At 34.0% G+C, this 21846-nt stretch overlaps 1 protein-coding gene across 2 annotated transcripts in view; it reads left to right on the top strand.

The window, feature by feature from the left end:
* LOC128991848 (innexin shaking-B-like) overlaps positions 1 to 16343 on the top strand; it is a 48439-nt gene extending 32096 nt beyond the window's left edge. For both annotated transcript variants that reach the window (XM_054415065.1, XM_054415066.1), the window contains 5 exons: positions 4587 to 4806; positions 6048 to 6171; positions 6958 to 7122; positions 8171 to 8434; positions 15818 to 16343. In XM_054415065.1, coding sequence (XP_054271040.1) covers positions 4587 to 4806; positions 6048 to 6171; positions 6958 to 7122; positions 8171 to 8396 — 735 coding nt within the window. In that variant the 3' untranslated portion in view covers positions 8397 to 8434; positions 15818 to 16343. The remainder of the gene's footprint in view (positions 1 to 4586; positions 4807 to 6047; positions 6172 to 6957; positions 7123 to 8170; positions 8435 to 15817) is intronic.
* The last annotated feature ends 5503 nt before the right edge of the window (positions 16344 to 21846 follow it).

Below are 21846 nucleotides of genomic sequence, written 5' to 3'. Positions count from 1 at the left end.
GTTATTTTTACGTTTCATAGGGTAAGTAATCCAATATGGGTCTTAAGAACAAGAAACTCCTTGTCGTCGCTATATGTGGTTATTCCGATGATAGCAATTTACTCTTATTGGGAAAACTACAACCCTGATAAAGATTAAGTTTATTCCTTTATTTCCCAAATTTGTTTTAGTGCCTTTAGCTAATAAAAAGCGATCTAATTTATTTTAAAATAAAACAACAAACGTTCATAAACAAAGTGGTGTGTTTTTGTCCTATAGTTTACTACATAAAACCAATAATAAGTGCTCTGAATAAAATGAAGTTTTAACTGACTTTACAAACAAGTATAACGGGCTTACTGCTTCTTTATTATATGTCAAATAACTTTTAATTGAAATTCAGTTGAATCAATTTGATTGTGTTAAATTAATTCAATTTAACCGTCCACAAATGATGTCACAAGGTATTGTAGCCGTAGTGGTCAGCCCAAGCCATTTGGCACTTAGCACAGCTTGACCTTTTGAATAATTTATAGTAAGACAAATTACAATTTGCATTTACGTAAGTCAATGAATTGACATTACGGGAAATTTGTCCCAAACGTGCTTCACAGTAAATGAGGTGTTGAGATTTAACAAATCACTCTATATTAAGAGTAACACTTATATATCTAAAATTGATTTAAGTAGGGCCTACGTTTGTTGAACGCTTCAGTTGAAAATGGGTTAAGTTTGAAAAAACTCACTAAGATCACTTTGTGATTTACAGTATTAACGCAAACCATGATCACCTTATGGCAAAGCTTGGTATTTTGGGAGTGGCTGGACCTATGCTGAAGTGGTTTCGGAGCTATATTAGTGGACGCTGCCTTATTGTAAGATATAATGGGTCTGAGTCGGAAGCCTTTCCTGTGTTATCTGGAGTGCCACAGGGCTCGCTTTTGGGTCCTGTACTGTTTTCAATCTTTATTAACGACCTAGTCCATGCTGTCAAGGATTCAAGAGTGTTGCTGTTTGCAGATGATGCTAAAATCTATAAGGAAGTAACAACGGACTTTGAATGTGAGGAGCTGCAAAGTGACTTGGACAGTGTGCTGCGGTGGTGTTCGGAGAATGAGATGGAGTTGAACATATCTAAGTGCGTTGTACTCTCTTTCTCTCGGCGCACGAATGTAACGGTGTTCAACTATACCTTATTTGATTCGACTCTCCGCCGATCTTCTACAGTGAAAGATCTGGGAGTAACTGTTTCCTCGAATCTAAGTCCAGAACCTCACTTAAGAAACATAAGTAAGAAGGCTTATTCTGCTCTGGGATTTGTTGTCAGAATGTCTCGAGATGGGTTTTCACCTCATGCCCTAAGGACTTTGTATGTGCAGCTGGTTCGCCCTTTGTTGGAGTACTGCTCACCAGTTTGGTCACCATACCTGATATGCCATGTTGATCTTCTCGAGGGTGTACAGAGAAAATTTCTCCGAGTACTTGGAGTGAGTCTGGGCTTTCGCTACCTTGAAGTACCACTGGATGAGATGGAACGTCGGTTTGGACTTCTTCCTCTGAGTTCGAGACGCAAAATCTTTGATCTGCTGCTCTTAAAGAAGATCATCACAGCCTCGGTTGATTCACCGGATTTGCTGAGCAGGGTTGATTTTCGTTGTGCTCGTGTGGTTCGATCCAGAGGACTCTTTGAGAGAGCTCATTGTTCGACTCAATATTCTTACCACAGTGCTCTGCCTCGCCTTCATCGTCTGGGAAACAGCCTGCCCAGTTACATCGACCTCATTCAGTTCTCCGAGAATCGTCTTAGGAGGGAGCTAACCAACTTCTACTCGTCAGAGGAGCATGTGCATGTTTGATTTATTTTTTAATTAGCTTTTCGTTAGGAGTGTGGCGATGACTTAGTGTTGGGGCCGTCGACTCCCCTCACTTCCGAGCCAGTGAGTGCATGTTTCTGTGCAAGTGTGTGGTAGTGTTGGGGCCGTCGACTCCCCTCACTTCCAAGCCAGTGAGTGCATGTGTTTTGTTCAAGTGTGTGGTAGTGTTGGGGCCGTCGACTCCCCTCACTTATGTGCTTACTTTTTCATATTTATTAATATTATGGTCTGTCTTGTTGTTACCTCATTGTTAAGTTTTTATATTTCTTCAGAGTTTACCGTACCTTTTGCACATTGTTATTTTTTTTCTGTAAATTTGCTGGTTTTGCCTCCATAATATGTATTATTTTGTAGTGTTTCATAATTTTGGGTTTGCTCATTGTTAGTCTCTACTTCGTCAATATTTATTGTTATTATTGTTCCTGCATGTTAACTAGTCTCTACTCTTTATTGCCACTTGCTGTGATATTTATCATATATTTATTTTTTCAACTTTGTTTCGTTAATTCTAAGTGTAGGTAGTAGATAGCTGATCATTTTAGTAGTATATCTTTTTTTTGGCCATCTGTAAAAAAAATTGCAATGTATGTACAATGTAAAATGGTGTTTACCGTATATGGATAAATAAATAAATAAATAAATAAATAAACGAAAAATAGCCATTACATTTATTTTTGTATGTCTATCGTTTAGGGGAAACAGTACAAACCAAATGTTTGTGAATATTCTGGGATCGGACCTTTCCTCTCCGATGCTAGAAACGCTAACCAATGTATTAGCAGTTATATTGTATGAGAGAGTAGTTGGTCAGTAAGAATCAAACCATTCTGATAAAAGAACTTTGTTTCAGTATTTCGTCTCAAAATACGAACTGGGAGTTTTAAACATTCAAAAGTTGGCCACATTAATGGCCCGACACATGGGTAGCTTTGTTATCCTTTGTAATCGTAACAGATGTGCTTACATAAATCACACCATATTGTTCCACAGACAATCAGAATGTATTACATATCGCGCCTTACTAGACAAAGGATGGACTTTAGAAACATCCTCTAATAATTTTTAGCTAGGAACGCTACCTAGGTGCTTATTTTAAGCTGACTATGGAATGCAAGATGAGTTTAATGGAGTAGGATCTGTGTAGCTGATGTATAAGATCAACTGTTGCTTCTACCAGTATATTTTTTAAAGCTAAATGATTAAGGACAGTTCCTAGTTTCGATGCTAAAAATCAACTAAATTTTTTAGGGATCGAACAGGTGACTTTTTGTATAGATATACATTGGCTACAATTAATTTATCTCTTGTTATAACACTTCCAACGAACCTATGACACCTATTTTGGTAGAGTAAATCTAAAAATGTCAAAGACGCTCGTAACTGAAGAGTTGTCACGATTATCAATCAATTTCAAGATAATTGACTATTTAAAGGCTAAAAGGTCACTTATTATTCGGTTACTGTACTCTGAAAGAAAGATGTATATTGATGTGCATTGCTGCATTAGGAAATCATACTAGAACTTTTTTTAAGAGGTTGGCGGCCCTTTTAACCTTGCATTTGTCCGTCCACGTAGACTTAAGCTACACTATTTGACCATCAAAGTTATAAGAATCCTGAGACGATACAAGCCTGGTGGTATTGTCTATGGCAGGGTCTATTGTTGGAAGATGCGTCCCAACCTACGGGACACGGGTACGGGGTCGATGCCAATAGCAACAGTAACAGTAATTCAATATTGACGGTTTTACAACTCGCCTAGGCTCACCTGAGCTCTATTCCAATGTGTTATATTCGTGGTAAGTCGTACTTGACCCAATTAAAAAGGAGCGACATAAAAATCTATATTGAAAATCGTGCTATGGTTTATGAGTTGAATATAGACTGAAAGTTACTTCAACGCTCTAGTGTTCCAAAAGCCGTTGGGAAATCTCTTAGTGAGAATCATGTTTTTACATTTAAGACGTCTTTCCCCAAGCCAAATATAACAAAAAAGTCAACATCTTATCCATATAAAATAACAGTTATGTATGTTATATTTGATTTAGTTCTCTTGTTGTTGCCTGAGTTCCAGTAGGATAGGTATTTGAGTATCCCCTATACATTTCTCCACCTTGTGATGCATCGTCGCGGGGTGTTTTAATTCATCTTTATATCCCTACCATTATGGTCTTACCAACAACAACAAAGTTAAATGTAATATAATTAAAGATCTTGAAACTAGGGTAGCAAAGAATATTTGTTAATGTATGTTTACAGTACCTAAAGAAGACTTTTTCGGGTTTTCTTAAGACTTGACTGAACTTAAGTGTCAGTTTTCAAATAAATGTAGTTCAGACGGATTGCAACAAATATTTTAGCAAAAGCCAATGCTTCTAGGTTAGCAGCTTTGGAAGTTACCATTTTATCAATATACAACTAGATCGTCAAGCCAGTTTACCATCATACTATTAGGTCGTCAAGCCAGTTTTCCATCATACTACTAGGTCATTAAGCCAGTTGACCGTGATACTACTAGGTCGTCAAGCTAGTTGACCATCATACTAGTAGGTCGTCAAACCAGTTGACCGTAATATTACTAGGTCGTCAAGCCAGTTGACCACCATACTACTAGGTCGTCGAGCCAGTTTATTGTCATACTACTAGGTCGTCAAGCCAGTTGACCGTCTACTACTAGGTCGTAAAGCCAGTTGACCGTCATTTACCCAATTTAACACCCCTCTCCTGTTACAGGCGGTGCTGTTCTACACCCCACGATGGCTGTGGAAGCACTGGGAAGGTGGAAAGATCCATGCTCTTATGATGGATCTAGACATAGGCATCTGCTCCGAGGTGGAGAAGAAGCAGAAGAAGAAGCTACTGTTGGATTATCTCTGGGAGAACCTGAGGTACCACAACTGGTGGTGCTATAGGTACTACCTGTGTGAGCTGCTCAGCTTCGGCAACGTCATTGGTCAGTAACAAATCGTTTAGAGAGTGACATTTGATTTGGTTTGGTTATAAGATGTATAATGTGTGATGAAAAAACAGCATAGGTAATCCAAACTGTCTGGAAAATCAAATTTGTTATCACGTTTGTTTTTGTTAAACAGATTTTCAAAGTTTTGTTCAAGTGGAGATTTACTCGTCACTGATAAAAATGAGAATTTTATATTACAATGCACTTTGGGTTCCACAATTCGTTTTGCTAATATTCAAGAAAAAAAAAACAAACCGTAAATATTATTATTGACTGCCATAGTTATATGGTTATACACTTTATTAAAATTCATTGTTGAGCCCCTGAGCTGGACATAATTATTGTAAGACTATTACTTCGTTCAGCTCAAAGTTCTGGATGGTGATTTCAGGACGTCTTTAGACACTAGTACTTTAAGATGACACAGTTGTGTCGAAACGTGTCCTGAAATCACCATCCAGAATTTTGAGCTGAACGATGTAAGTTATATGTCTTACAATAGACACTTTAGGTAACTATAGGAATTGACTATACACCTCTACTAGAGATTATTAGATCTACTAGAGGTAAATAGTCAAGTCAATACTGCAAGGTCAACAACTTAAGCTGAACCGGACAATGTTTGACGTGCATGTTATAGACCAACTGTCCAGAGTTCAAATTAGTAATAAATGATATCATTATAAGAATATTTTCATCGATAGTTGCCTTCTTCCCCATGTGTAATTGAAATTTGCAGTCAACTCCTTCTACCACGGAATAAAAACTTGATACTGTGCTTTTGCCAACACTAGTTAAAATAGTTTTTTAATAGAACTATATAGTTTACATACAAATTTATAATCGTAGACAAAATAGAGTATATCCGTCGTCAAATACACCAGGTAAATCCATATACATAGGATCTAAATAATTGAAACTGTGCATATCTCCAGTAAATGAAATAACATATTGTTACATTTTTACATGTCCAGATGGGTTTCCTTATGAACTAGTGTAATAGTTGGCAAAGACCCTGACGTCTGACGTCATACGCGTCAGTTGGCAGCAATACATTTCCCTACCTTATACCTAGTCAGATCGAAAAACCACGATTTTTTAACAAAAAATCTCCATGAAGTATGCATCATTGCTATTCTGTTATACCAATTTGTATTTTAAATTATTGTTAATGGCTAATATTAAAGTAAAAAAATGTCTTTGCACAGGCCAAATTTAAACATGTGTTTGTGCAGGCCAAATGTTCCTGATGAACAAATTTTTCGACGGTGCATTCCTAACATTTGGCATCGACGTTGTCACCTTCATGGAGAGCGACCAAGAGGAGAGGATAGATCCAATGATCTTCATCTTCCCGAGGTATGTTACCTCATCTTTGTCCTTGCTTCGAAATCAATTGCTTCTGTTTCCGAAGAATAATTATTTGCACACAGATCTCCATGACTCATATACTAGTATTAGTGAGCTTAGAGTGATCACACTATAGTCTGGTTTAGTTATAAAAAAAAAACTTAGTTTAACATGTACTTTTTGTATTATTATCTTTCTTATTCAATCATCTTTGAATGAAGAAGAAGACGATAAGTTATAAATAAATTTGCGCGAACAGATTTTATGACACTTTCCTTAAAATTATTTGTCTACACCATTTGCTTTTTTGGATCCAGTTTCCACAAATCTCCTTTGTAGTTTTATAAAAAAATATATTGTTTTTTTAATTTATTTAGACTACTAATTTGCATTAATGGTACAGTTTTTGCCTTATTACCTAATTTCATTGAGTCAAAGATGTCGGGATAGTATAGTATCTTAAGTTAACTAACATTGTAGACTGGACTGAGATATAGAATGTACATGCCTTATTTTTCACAAGTGTATCAGTCAAACCTTTATGACAAATATGAACTAAGATCGAACGTTCAATGTTTTTCGTACTCTAATCTACAAGTTATAATTTAATCTCCCAAACTTATTTCAATATTGTGTTAAACGGATTTTTACTGAAGTAGGTGATGATCGTAAGACAAAGCAAAATTGTTGCATTACAAATAATATAGGCTAATCAGAGGTCACATAAAGATATCAAAAGCAATCGTCTGGTCTCAAACCATCTATCCTATCTAATATCTAGTATCTAATGCACAGGATGACCAAGTGTACTTTCTACAAGTTCGGTGTGTCTGGAGAGGTGGAACGTCACGATGCAGTGTGTATATTGCCTCTCAACGTAGTCAACGAGAAGATCTACGTGTTCCTATGGTTCTGGTTCCTACTCCTGGGCATTCTCACGTCGGGTGTCATAGTTTACAGGTGTGGTAGACTTCGATGTAAACTATACTGTAGATTATGATCGTTAATCAAAATATTCTCTCATTTTGTGTCTTAATTCAAGCAAAAGTTGCTGTTGGGTTTGTTACTAGCCTGGCGTACAATGAGGCGGGTTTAATATCTGGTTTATGTAGGAAAAGATTATGGGTTTTGACCGTTTTCCCTGAAATCTGTTGTATTTATTTTATTAAAAATGCACCTAGCTTAGCCTCTATGAAATTTGATATTACTTATATGTGTTACGAAAGTTGTATCCGATGAATAATAATATTACAGAAAATCTAATTGCTTTACCATTATACTACTAAGAATAATGTCATGAGTGTGTTATTGGTTTCCAATCATGTACAGTGTTTATAATGGACATATTATACTGCACTTGAATTGTTTTTAGTGCCCTCATTGTAATGCCTTCTTCGCTTCATATCCATTCACTTATATTTGCTTCATAATTTCAATCAAGAGTATCATCACATTCAACTACCTTCTATTAAACACGTCCCACTGGCCATTTAAATATTCAATACTCTTCTTCGTCCAATCAAGTCCGTTATACCTTAGATATTTTTGAATTACCTGAAGAGGACATGATCCTAAAACAGCTTTAGTTTAGTAGAGTTTCAGCTTTTTGGACTCGAATGCCAAGAAGAAGTAGATACTTAAAGGAAATTTAAGTCATTTCTCGGTAGCATGTGCTACGCAGTGTCATACGGACACCCTCATTTAATACCTCGACAATAATTAAATTTAGTATGATTACTCGTATCAGCCAAGTAAACATACAAAATTAATTAATTAGTGATAATGTTTACTTTCAGTTTGGCTAAGCAAACTATTAATAACAATATGCTTTGAATTAATCAAAATGAGACGTCTTCAACTATAAAACTCTTGTCACTACTTCTCCAAGTGTATTTGGTCGATTCTACCATTGACTTTTGAACTTAAGGTCTATAATTAGTCAAATAATCTACACATTTCAATGAGCTCAAGACGTACCAGAATTCTTTCTACACCTTGAATTTTGCAGGATAATAATCATCATGAGCCCCCGTATGCGGGTGTACCTGCTACGGCTGAGGTTTAGGCTGATCCGGAGAGAGGCCATTGACGCCATCGTCCGGCGGTCCAAGATGGGAGATTGGTTTCTCTTCTACATGCTGGGTGAGAACATCGACGCCATCATATTCCGTGACGTCATGCACGAGTTGGCTGCGAGGTTGGGCCATAGCAAGCCGGAGCTGCAGGAGGCGTAACATACGGCCCGGCCCTCCGTCGTGGCGCCGGCGACCAGGTAACTATCAGCATTATGGTTAAATTATGGCACTTAACTAGAACTATCGTACAAAAGTCAACGTGATAAACACGCACGATGATTGGTCGAATAGAACTAGGTAAGTCAGTGGCGTAGCCGGTAGTAGGGCTATGAGTCGGTAGTGCGACGGACTACTAATCCATGATAGCGACATCGCCGATACACCACGAAAATGTATCTGTAAGTTTACCCTTGTACCATTGCCTTGCCACGGTTGTCTAGATCTAGATACGCTTCACCATTGACTATTTAATAGTCAATGGCTTCACATACATACTTGAAGTCCGTGCGGACGGGCAAATGCAAGGTACTTAGATAATTGATGAATGCAGAATATATATTATATCTACACGATGTAACTAAGCCTACTGCATAAGCTTGTACAGTAACACGATACTAATTTAGAAATTTAGAACCTCTTTAAACACATTTTATGTCACTTTCGATGACAACTGAACCAAATAAATGAGCTAATAAAAAATAAAAAAATAAAGCGACAGGAAATGGGTGGTACGAAGATAAAATTAACTCTTACCTTCAATGCTAAAATTAATCTCAATGAACGATTTTTAAGTTCAACAGCCAAGTAATTATTGGTTTATAAGAATGTTTTACAGTATGTAAATAAAGAACATTTTTTGTTTGTGAATTTTAAATTGACAATGACATTACATATCACGATAAAGTAGCTGTGTCACAAAACCTCCTAACCTCAACGATTTAAGTACGTTTGTTCGGCACAATTATTTTTCATTAGTATTTATCTTTTTAAAACTCGATAAAATTGACGCACATAACAAGTCTTGTGCGTCAACATTTTTCTCTCTTATAAACAAGTCCCTCTAGTTGTACAAATACCCATTCTTAGTTTAATTGGCATTTTTCACAAAGAAAATTTGTGTATTTAATACTGTATAACGATTTACTCTTCATGTATTTACTGATCCACTCTCAGCGCTATCTCTCTGTATTGGACGGAACCATCCGCAGCGCTGTCCATTGTAGCGGCCATCTCAGGAACTATTTTCTCCCGCGGTTTACACGCGAGATGGAATATATCAAACTCAACTCCAGCTGTGGTTATTTACCGCAACATATTAACAGCTGATTTAGTAGCTTCTGGACATTGGAGACTCGGTTCTAAATCAGATCTCAAGTAGAGGCCTACAGTTTGTCTGTCAGTGGTATTTTATCGTCTTGTAAATCAGGCGAATAGTCGAATCTATCACCTCCAAGCAAAGTCAATGATATAAATCCTTTGGTGAATTTTCTTTAAAATTAGACTTTTGAGTAGGGATATTATTGGAGATCCAGTATTTATATTACATTTAAATTGATTTAGTTTAGAATTTTCATTTATTTTTTAAGTGTTTGTGTTGCCCAAGTTAAGCCTGGAACATAAAAGGAATCTGATTTTTTGATAAAAGATTTTAAAAATGTATCACAAAAATTACAGTAATAAGCTTATACCAGTTTTGTTAACATTCTTACATGCTATGCTATTTAAACTGTGTTCGTGGGAAAACCATAACTAATTTCTCAGAGACACCCCCAAAAAATACGTGTTATAAAATTAGAACTAGTTGTTTAAAGTTCATTGTCAATTTAAATACTTAAGAATATTGCATGGATGAAATAAAAATAAATCACCAAGTGTCACTACTGTGTCAGTTCAACCAACCCACCATATTACCCAGCCACAAAATAAACATAAAAACATACGAAAGAAGAAAAACTGATTGTAAATGGAAATCCTAACACGAGTAAAATAATCAGTATTTACTGCTGTTTTGTTTTCTAGAGAATAAGGAAACCATTTTATTGAAGGTATCTGTCAGAATGTTTCATGATTGAATGAATACTGACTAAATGCTGTCAAAGCCAGTGAGTTGTCAATAAAACCAAGTATTTTGTCTTGTCCAGACTTCTATATAATAAAACCTAGCCATGGTATTGACATTGCACTTTTTGTAATGCTGTCTACTTACAAATCCGTAAATAGGTAACATTTGTATGGGATTACAATGAAAAAGAATACCTTATTTATAGGTGTGTATACTTTTGAATGTAGAATCAAGAGGAAAGTTTCAATCAGGTATTAAATATTAAGTTTTAATCAGGTAGTAAATACTGATTGTGACTAGACTATTTTTAGCGAAATGATTTGATAGACAAAAGTAATAAAATTTGGTTTAAATACATTTCAATAAACACATTTTGCAGTTTTATCGAAAAGTAATTACTGTACACTCATTTATAAATCCAAATTTGGTTGGAAACGGTTAAAAAAAAGGAGGTCATTGGTGCCCAACCTCTCTCTTAATATAAAAACTGTATATAAATAAATAAAAATAAAAATTCTAAATATAATATAAAAAAAAACATAAATTATAAATCAATAAAAGATGTCTTCCTTAAATGTGTGATATATTTACACTTATATTGCATACATTTACAGGGTTTAAATATATCTAATAGCATTTAAAAATGTTAATGTAGTAATTATAAAAAATGAAGCGTAGCTTTTTTTAATAATTTTCTAATATTAGTTTGGTGGAAATCATTGGCTAACAAAGTCCATCACGGGAACTTGAAGTAATCAACGAAGTATGTAAACTTACGCATGTCTGCGTTAGCTCAACACTCCTAATATTGTTTACTTCTGGTCTATTACGCTCGAGTGTTTGACCTTCCGTAGGCTGTTTCGTATCACGACCTTACGATATTTTAGGTAGGTAAATATTGCTTCGAGATTACAATAAAAAAGTAGTGTTTGTAATATCTTTCGTTTTATGATCGTATACCTCTAAAACAGTTTTCTCGTAAAATGCTTTGTTTTTTTAAGTGTCTATAAAAAAATCCACCATACTTCATCAATGCGTAAGCTTAGTACGAGGATATGTGAAAAAACGTAGTTATAATAATAAGAATTTTTATTGAAAGATTATCAACGATTGATAATGATTTAGGATACACCATTTGATGCATTTCCCAGAAGAACTATTATTATTATTATCATTATCAATTGAGATTGGGATGCCACGCAGGTGCGTATTTTAACTCCAATATGAGTAGTGAAGATGAGTGTAGAATGTTGTAAGAAGACCTGTTTCACCAGTAAGGATAATTCATTTCAAGCCAATTGATCAGGAACAGCTGGGTCCAGTTTCAAACCATAAAAAAAGCTACTGACTTTTCTCCAGGACCAAATCGGCAACCTTTTATTCGTTTCGCCTTGTTTCTCCCGTAAACGCTCTTCGACCCAGACAGTGGGCTTACCAAGAAAGTTTACAGTGTAAATACAGTTTATTTTATAACCAGTTATGTCATCCGAACCAAAAGTATCTAGAATTTCCTGACAGAAAATCTCATACATTTGAAAAGAGCGTCTCAGCCATTTCTGACAACCAAATCCCTGAAGCCGATATCATACAAGAGTACCTTGTTGGACTCATAGGTGGTTTTGTGCTGAGTAATATGAAGACCGGAAGACGGTGTAGAATTCTAAGTGTAAGATTCTAAGTGTAAGAGTGTAAGGCACCGGTTATTTGTATTGTGCTGGCTGGCTCGGCGCCCGCTTGCTGTTTGAAGCTGGTCTCTCCAGTGGCCAATCTAAATAAAACAACCCTTTGATTTAGCTGCGCTGTAATAGAATCAAACAATCACGCTGTTCGAGCCATCAAACTTGTTTTTATTAGTGTGGCATCGAGCCTCATTACACGCCCTTCTGGCAAATGCCTTGGTAAATTTCACCGTACGAACTATTCTTGCTGATCCAAAGATAACATATGTTGAAGAAGTAGACACTGACTTTGTTTACTTTAAACAAATAGAAGTCTGAAAATGCAGTTGTGAATTATAAAATTATTATTGAACTACTTGAAATATCCAAAACATTAAGTAATTTGAAAAAAAAGTTAGACGGGACATTGGTTTATAAACCAATAATAGAATCGAAACCTGTACGGATGGAAAGCTATGTGTAAATGAACAGGGTATCAAACAGCACGTGATTTGCATTAACATTAGGAATGTTGCAAAAAATTGCATACAAATACTTTAAGTGCGAATTAAACTAATCTAAAAGTATAGCATCACACCAGTGAAGAGCTTATTAATTTAAATAATCTGTTACATACATTTTGTTAACAAATTTGGCAATAATATTTTTTACCCAGTGTAATATTTGGCAATTAAATAAAAATTGCATTTAAATGTTTAATATTCACTATTGGATACTAAATAGTCAAACGTTTTTGTAACAGTTTATCTGAGTTCAATGTGTGTTGTTCTTCACCAGAAACTTTGTATTATGCATTTTCAAATGTATAAATCAGCATAAAATATACGAAGACAAAACAATGACAAGGAAGTGCGAAGGTTGTGGCTAAGTTAAATGTTCCAAAACAATCTTAGTCTAAGGCAATAAAAGGAATGGATTCTGGGAAATAAACTGTAAGATATGAAATATGGTGTGAGTTCTTGGTCCAAGGAACATAAATGTAGTAGATCATTTTTACAGCTCTCCAAGTTTGCCTAGGATACATCCGAAACGGAATGTGTTGATACTGAGACAGGGGAGATCTTAGTTTAAAAGAGACTTTTGTGTATCATGGTCACAACAAATGTCAATTTGCAAAAATATTGGTATTTACAGAATGAGTTAGGCAATTACGTAGTCATAATTAGTTCTCATTTTACATGTTTTTGTTCAAGTTTGTCTGCATGATAAGCAATGGTAAAGCTAATCTATTAAATTATCCTCAATTAGGTCCACACTAAAATACAAATCTTAGAAGTACTTCGCTATCCCACTTAGCCAGCCTGTATAAACTATCTTTGAACAATGCAATGCTTTACCGCAACGGCTAACAAAGAATGACCTGTAATTTAGCACAAGGCTAATTAAAATGTTGTAGTAGGGCAGAACAACAAATATACGTAGCCAATAGGAAACGAGCGTAAATGGGTCGCTTATCGGGCCAGTAAACTATAGAAGCCATCTGGGCCTTCTCTTGTGAAACTGTTCAAAGTTACTGACCTACGTTTATACAAACCTCCTATAGTAACCTTGGGTTACTATAGTAACTACTACTAATAACCTGCGTTAGCAGACTGTAATTTTTTAAATCGTTACACGATTTTTAAGTTTTAAAGTAGATGATTAAGCAAATAATTTTGAAATATGGATGTCCGAAAAAAGTCAACAAATGGAATGAAAATGTAATTATATTAATAATTACAGGCAAGTAATTATATTAATATTTAATTATTTTTATCATATTATAACACTAAATTTTTTCCACTTTATATAGCTGTACGCATACTAAATATAAAGACATTCGAATCTGCTAAAGTATTTTTTTGGTAAGTTTAAAGTGGTTTCATCATTCAAAAATAACAATGTTGCCAACTATGTGCAGGAAAGATTATAAAATAACTATCGAATTACTGTAATTATTTTAATAGAGGTTAATAGAAGAAGAGTGTAAAGATGTTAAAGTCAAGTGGTAATCAGAGAAGAATGTATCAAGTATAATATAATTTTATCAGTAAAGGAGTTTTCTATGATAATTATTTAATGTTAGGGATCCATATTTTCTTTTACAGTTAATTACCCTTGTCTTTAGTGTTTGGTGAATTTTTATGAAGTGCATGTCAAGAATCTAAAATAAGTAGCTTATTGATGAATAGTTGACTTCATCATTTGTTTATTTCCAAACTATAGCCATTCCTCTTTCAATTACAGTTTTAAATTATATTTCCAAAATTGTATAGCAGTATGAACGTTTAGAATGCGTTAAGCTTTAGTTACCCTGAATACATTGAGTATACAATTCATATAATATACTAAACACAAGCTAGTTAATATACAGGGTGTCCCGGAACTCTCTACCAATATTTTAGGGCATTGATCCTGGGTAAGAAACGTACCTAAATATCATATTTAAACTGTCCGGAAGCTCTTTAGTTACTCACACAGCCACCATTTTGTTTTTTTTTCAATTATTATTTTTTTCTAAAGAATAATTAAACATACGAAATGGAAACTTTGCACAAACATTTGTAATAACTAGACAAAGCTACAAAAAAATTATGAAGATTTTTCAAATTTATGAAACAAAATGGCGGCAATTTAAAATTTTTCTTTCTTAAATAACTTAAAACCATTAATTTTACAAAAAATTTAAATGGCCGCCATTTTGTTTTATGAATTTGAAAAATCGTGATAATGTTTTGGTAGCTTTGTCTTGTTGTCATAAATGTTTGTGCAAAGTTTCCATTTCGTATGTTTAACCATTCTTTAGAAAAAAACTAATAACTGAAAAAAACAAAATGGCAGCTGTGTGAGTAACTAAGGACTTCCGGACAGTTTAAATATGATAGTTAGTTATGTTTCTTACCCAGGAGCAATGACCTAAAATATTGGTAGAGAGTTCCGGGACACCCTGTATATGTTCTGAAATGTGTTGGAGACGTACAAAATATACAAATGGTATTCAATTTAATAAGATTATTGTAAAAAAATATATTGTTAGTAACAACGATTATTAAGACCCATATTAAGGTTACAGAAAAATTTAAAAACTGACACAGTGGTTCTATTATAAGCTAATTAAATATATTTTAAGTTATTAGCTAAAAAAGAAATTAATTTTGGGGGCAATGACAAATGGTGGCACGGAACAATAATAACCTCTAGTTGAGGATGACAAGTGGCTAGGTAAAGTTGGCAACTCTGCGAAAAATTGAGCCCGACCGTATCGTGGAATCCACATACAGGCTGCCAACTGTTTCGTTCTTAAAAAAAATCACTACTATAATAAACAGTGTATGACCTCATATGCACTTCTGGGACAAATAATTTAACTAAAATACTGTTTGATTCGGTCTAATTCACTGTTCATTGTTTATGACTGAAAAATGAATTAAATCCAAAACAAAACTACATTATTTGCAGCATACCCAGTTTATTTGGAATATACTTAAACAGACCGAATTTTAAATTCCCCTCATAGGCCTACACATTTATACATTTAAGACATTTATTTATAATGTATTTGATCGTTGTTTAGTAAGTATCTTCGAGATTAATTGAGATCCAACACGTTGAAGGGTGGTGATTTTGAAAGCAAGAACAAGAATTTTCCACCACGATTATGATGAATCTTTAGGAAAATACAAAATACAGGATATTAATCTGTTTAGATTATATTAGCTCATTGTGTCTTTAATTTTCGAGACGTACAATTCATTTGACTGCAAAACAATTTTAGACAAGTGTAAGCAATGCGTCACGTTGTTTTTTTATAGTACCATTTAAGATTATTGGAACCACAAAATAATTGATGTGTTTTGCAGGCGATGCCGTACGCTGGAACCCCGCGGGTCTTCGCCACTGTCTGAGTGGAGGGCAGTCACCAAGAAAGACTTCCGGAGCGAGGAGAACTTCCCTTTGGTAGACGAGGGACGCCAAGACATCTTCGTTGTCTAGAAACATCTAAAGACATCTTCACCGACACACCAATCAAAGGACTTTGTCCAGAAGTGCAATGCTCTTCGTTCTCTAATTCTCTAATCATCGGAGAACTTTGACCTGCTATTTTGTCCATGGAAAGTACATCTAGACAATTTGGAATCTCTGTACGTGAATAAGGAGCCAGTGATGAATGAGTGGAGAAATAATTCAAGAAACCCGGTCAAACCATATTCCATACTCTAATCGCGCATTGCAACGAGCACTTCAAATAGAACACTGCCACATGAAGCATGGAGAAACTTGATTCTTGTGAGTCAGAACATTAAAGACCAAGTTGTACTGTTATACATTGTTACAGCGTTGCCTGTTTTGTAATTTAATTGAAATATATCAAATAGTGTTGTTTTTTGTAAGCCCTTTTTGCATTTCCAATATCTTCCTGTAAATAATGTTCGTAAAAAAACTCAACAAATGTTGAAACTTCTTGTTATCAGAAATTTTCTGATAACAAGAAGTTTCGTAAAGTAAGCTTGTGATAAGTTTTTAAAAGTCTTGTTAGAAATGTTCAACATGTGTTGAGTTTTTTTACGAACATTTAATGTCATATACACAATTTTAAATTAATTAATGCTTCATTTAAGTATTGAGAGTATTAATCTAAAATAAAGTTTAACAAAACAAAGATTTTTGTAATGATTTACTGGGACAAAAGTCGATAGTAGAATTCCGTTTCGATTTGAAAAACAAGTAGTGTTGAACAGTATTAGTGATTTTTTCTAATTTATAAAAAATCCTTAACCTTACGTTTAAATTCAGCCAAGTGGTGCAGGGTAAAAGGCTCCGTTATCAATACAATATTTTAAGTAGTTGTCAGTATAAAAACCGCAATTAAATCCCAGCCGGTCCACGACTTTCGACTTACTTGGTGTATATTCTTATAGTTGAGTTACTTTTTCTGATACAAATCTTTATTGACACTAAACACAATGTGGCTCTTTACTACCTCAACAATCAACATGGAAATGGGCAACAGTAAAGAATTGTCTTAACTGTAAAGATATTTACTTTAGCTTTTGGTTTCACGAAGAGTAAATACTGAGCCTGAAGATAATACTCAAATCATCACATATCAAAGGATAGAGATTCTACGGAGACCAGGTAATCATATTAATTTTCTAGCGAATGTCCCATATAGGGAATAAGCTATTACCGTAGTACTACTCATGGTAAGACCTAGACCCAGGACCGATTTTTTTCTTTTCGTTTTGAGGTCCCTAGAGGCAAAAAACACAATCCGTTCAAATTCATATTTATGTATACGTTTATATATACAGGGTGATTGATATAAGTGTGCCAGCCGTTTTATTCGAAAACTATAAGAGATATCAAAAAAAGTTAAATAGTAAGTGCCTTGGATTTTTTATTTAAAAAATTATAGTCAAATCCAAAAAATTATTTTAGCCGCCATTTTTCCAATATGGCCGCCAACTTTGATTTTTCTTATGGAACACCCTGTATTTTATGATGTATTCTGGTAGAAAAAGTAATTTTAAGACGATTTTATTCTTGTCATTTTTTCATAAACCTAACCGTTTCAAAGATAATAATGTTTAAAGTTTTAAAAATTAGGCATTAGAAAGAGTTTCGATTAAGGAAGCAATCATGCCAGCTGTTTTATTCAAAAACTATTCAAAATTTCACAACTTTAACCATTATTATCTTTGAAACGGTTAGGTTTATGAAAAAAATCACAAGAATAAAATCGTCTTAAAATGACTTTTTCTACCAGAATACATCATAAAATACAGGGTGTTCCGTAAGAAAAATCAAAGTTGGCGGCCATATTGGAAAAATGGCGGCTAAAAGAATTTTTTTGACTTGACAACAATTTTTTAAATAAAAAATCCAAGGCACTTACCATTTAACTTTTTTTGATATCTCTTATAGTTTTCGAATAAAACGGCTGGCACACTTATATCAATCACCCTGTATATATGTGTGTGTCCGTTAGCACGATAACTCGAAAAAAAACTGATCCGATTTTGATGAAATTTGGTATAAACGTGTAAACCTACATTTATTCGAACGAGTTCGCGAACTAGCATGATCGGACAATGGGAACGGGGGTTTATTGCCATGGGGTAAAAATTGTTTTTCCCCATTTTTGACAAAAAAAAAAAAAAACATACAAATTAGCAATTTCTTTCCAAACTACTTTGTAGAGCTTAAAAAAACAAATAATTTAGCACATTGAAGCGTTATTATGCGCCAATTAATTGGTTAAGGAGAAAATTCCAAAAACTGTAAATTAAAAATTCCCATGTCATTTTTATGGAGAATAAGTAAACTGTTGTAGTTTGCTTGTTTATGAACATATTTTGATAATATTTGGAAAATGTTTTTATTTATTTCAACTATTGACAATAAAAAAGCACTTTTACCCTCCCTGGTGCAGCAAACCTACTAATTCTATTTAAATAGGGAATAAATCAATAATTTTTTTATATTTTTAATGACACATTTTAGTGTAAATCCAATCAGGCAAATAGAAATTCGCTAAGTCTACAGGTTTGCTGCGGCGGGGGTATTCATTTTATTCGTATGGCATGAAACAAAGTCAGATAAAATGGATGAGCCCCATTAATTAAATTTTAGCTTACACGTTTATCATAAATCGTTCTTACCAAAGTTTTTAGTCTCTAAAAGACAAATAAACCCTTATTTAAAGTATAAAATAGAATGCCTGGTACCAACTAATACATTCCATCAGATAACAAATATATAGCAACCAGAGATAAATAAAGTTGAACGACTCTTTAGCATGTAGCACCTGTAACATAATTGATAACACAACCCCTCACTGTAGCACCAGACAATACCAATCCACCCTCTTGCAGCTAACCTACAAACATGGTAAGTTCAGAGTTATTGAACATTTATTATACTATAGAAAATAATCAGTAACGTGAGAATATTGCGTTATTTCCTAAAATCTATTTCCTTTGTGTTTGCTGCAGAGAAACACTCATGTTTTGTAGCATTTCACTAAACATACAGAAACATATCTATATATTATTTTATCTGCATCAGCTGATCGTAGTCGTAGTATCTTTAAGCCAACCTATTTCCAAGAGTACACGGATTACGTGCATAATAAAAGCACGCTTTGTGTTATTTTGTTGGAATACTGGTTTGCAAAGTAAAAACTGTAAATAAGTAAATGCAGCAATTAGCATCTTACTGTACTATAATCAGTGCAAGGAAGCAGGAAGCCCACTTTGTCGGGTGACTGTAGGAAACGATATTTTTTCCATTGCATTCAGCGTATCTGTTCATAGTCGAAATGAAGAGTGTTTCGATGGTAAACAAATATAACACCAACATCTGATAATTGTAACACGATTTCAAAGGCTTCAAACTGACATTCCGCCATGACAACAATGCAAACAGAGATAAGTTAAACAACCAGAAACAGTGGTGATTTGTTGCAATAACCGGTGTTGAAATGAAATCTGATAACAGACTAAATCCCGGGATCGGACCATCCGTTGCGCTGTATCACACAGGATAAGGTCGTTACGTTATATGTTGGGATGTTTATGCGATTGTATTATTATATGTTTTGGATTTTACACATTTTAACAAATAAAAATAGTTTACGTAATAGGAAGTCAGTAGAGATGGACACATTGTCAATTTGTATATTAACAAGAGTTTGTCACTAAATAAATATGAATGAAAGAACTCGTACAGTATTCATTTGATTATTAATATCAAAGACAGTTGTTTAAAAATCCAAAAACGAATGTAAATATTTCGAAACATGATGCTTGAACGATAAAAAGGATAAGTTTTTTTTTACTTTTCATGAACTCAAATTCTAAAAAAATCATCGTGTTTGGTTTATGGCGGGTTAAAATAGTTGTGTTCTTTTGATTTTTTTTCCTAATGGTAAGAATCAATACATTTATTTGTACACTTCATTACTTCATATATGACTATCTTAATTGGTTGATGAGAATTTTATAAAGTTAATTTTTTTTAAATATAAACACTGTAACTTTTTCAACGAGAATATAAAACATAGTTACATCTGTTTAACGAGACAAGTATGGTTTCTTATACGTTAGTTTTTTTTAGAGAGAACAAGATTTACTTCATTAAAACACATAAAATACTGGGAAAAGAATGCGTTAGGCGCATGGAAAAATGGTTTGAAACGGATTCGTCCCGCGGCTATTTTTAGATTATGTTCTGTTCTTATTCTTGCAGCTGGAGTTTCCGCCGTCTTGTGCCTGAGCGCAGCACTGTCTTGAGCATGGCTTACTATTTGAAATTCTTGCATTATATTGTCATAAAGAATGAATGAAATCATACTATATTGTGTAAAAAGTATTTCCACAATACCAATTCAGTTTCTGAAATAAAATAGAACATCTACTTATAATGGAAATATCATATTTTAACATACACAACAAATTTTGTGCAAATCATTCAAACACGTTCTGTAAAACGTTTTGCTTAAGGTTTGGACACAACGTAACATTTTAGTAGCTTTTACTGCCATTTACCCTCGTAAGTCTTAGCAAAAAAGAACAAAGGAAATATCGTTATGGGTCCGAATCACAAGAGTTAACATTTTATATACGCGTTCTTGCCCCCAAAAAAACTATTTAGCTAAGTTTTTTAACTTATAGCTAAGTTTTGATTCGAGGGTAGCCAATTTATGAAAATTACACTATAACGGCAAAATGCAATAAGATTCACTGAGTCCATGCTGTTGGGGAATTAAATTGAATTTATACGGATAAAATTATTAATTTGTATAGCTTGATAATACAAGCTCAGCAAAATACAAAAATTTTTTAACGCACTTGTTTTTCTAAACAAGCTTAACAATGTCTAGATATAAAATATTAACATTTGATGTAAGAGGGTTCAAATAAATTGAAAAATTAACTTATCGTTGTTAGACAGATGAACAAGATAAGCCATTGAGAACTAATTATCCCGCTTACCCTTAACACTAAGCTTGATTGGGTTAAAAGCAGTTTTATGTATGAAACAATAAGCCTTTTATGAGCAGATTAGCCTGGTTTATTGTAGCAGCTTTATCGCTTTAACAAATGTATTTGCTTTGTAGTGATCAAAACTGATTCATTTGTAAAATGTGATTATTAAAATCATAGTTTCAAGCTGGATAAATTGAGTTGAGGGGTTTAGTATGAATAGGAAATTTTCCAGGCAAAAACAACTAATTAATTTAGAGTTTTTATGTAAAATTGTGAACTTTTACACCACCGACAAATAGTTAGTTGAACTGGTCTAGTAAGAAGTACAGCGTAAAGCTCAAGTACCCAGGGTCCCGGGTTCAAATCCCGCCAATCTCTTATTGTCTTTATGTGAATAAGCACTTCGTACATGTAAATCATCGATGGGTTAAATATTGGAGCATGGAATGCCTTCCTTAATGGGCTATAACAGCACGTACAGTTATAAAACTGAGATTAGGCCTACGTCTATGGTTACCATTACTGCCAAATGCGTGATATGTGCAAAACAATGCAATTTGAAGTGTTGTGGTATTTCTCAATTATAAATACACTGGCTGAAATGTTAAAATTACTGAAAAGGCAATTTTAGTCATAAAAATTATCGATTGATAAATCATTAAAAATATTGTGCTAGTGAGTTAGTAGTAAGGACAGTGCATTCAACATAGGCTGTCTTAGAAGAATATACATACCTATTACTAGCAGGCTCGATAGCTATAGCCTGGGGAACATAATCAATGTTAAATAGAATAAGACTCCAATGAAAACATGCTTGTTAAATGAATACAATTTTCTCAAACAATTATTTTTTTTATCCAACTCATTGGGATTTTACTAAACTACTGCGTTTTAAGTTT

The sequence above is a fragment of the Macrosteles quadrilineatus genome, unplaced genomic scaffold (genome assembly GCF_028750875.1).
Source record: "Macrosteles quadrilineatus isolate MER2022 unplaced genomic scaffold, UCM_ALF_1.0 Scaffold_4__1_contigs__length_99947679, whole genome shotgun sequence".
Taxonomy (NCBI): domain Eukaryota; kingdom Metazoa; phylum Arthropoda; class Insecta; order Hemiptera; family Cicadellidae; genus Macrosteles; species Macrosteles quadrilineatus.
Note: the sequence above shows the minus strand (reverse complement) of the source record. Positions and strands in the feature narration are given on the sequence as shown.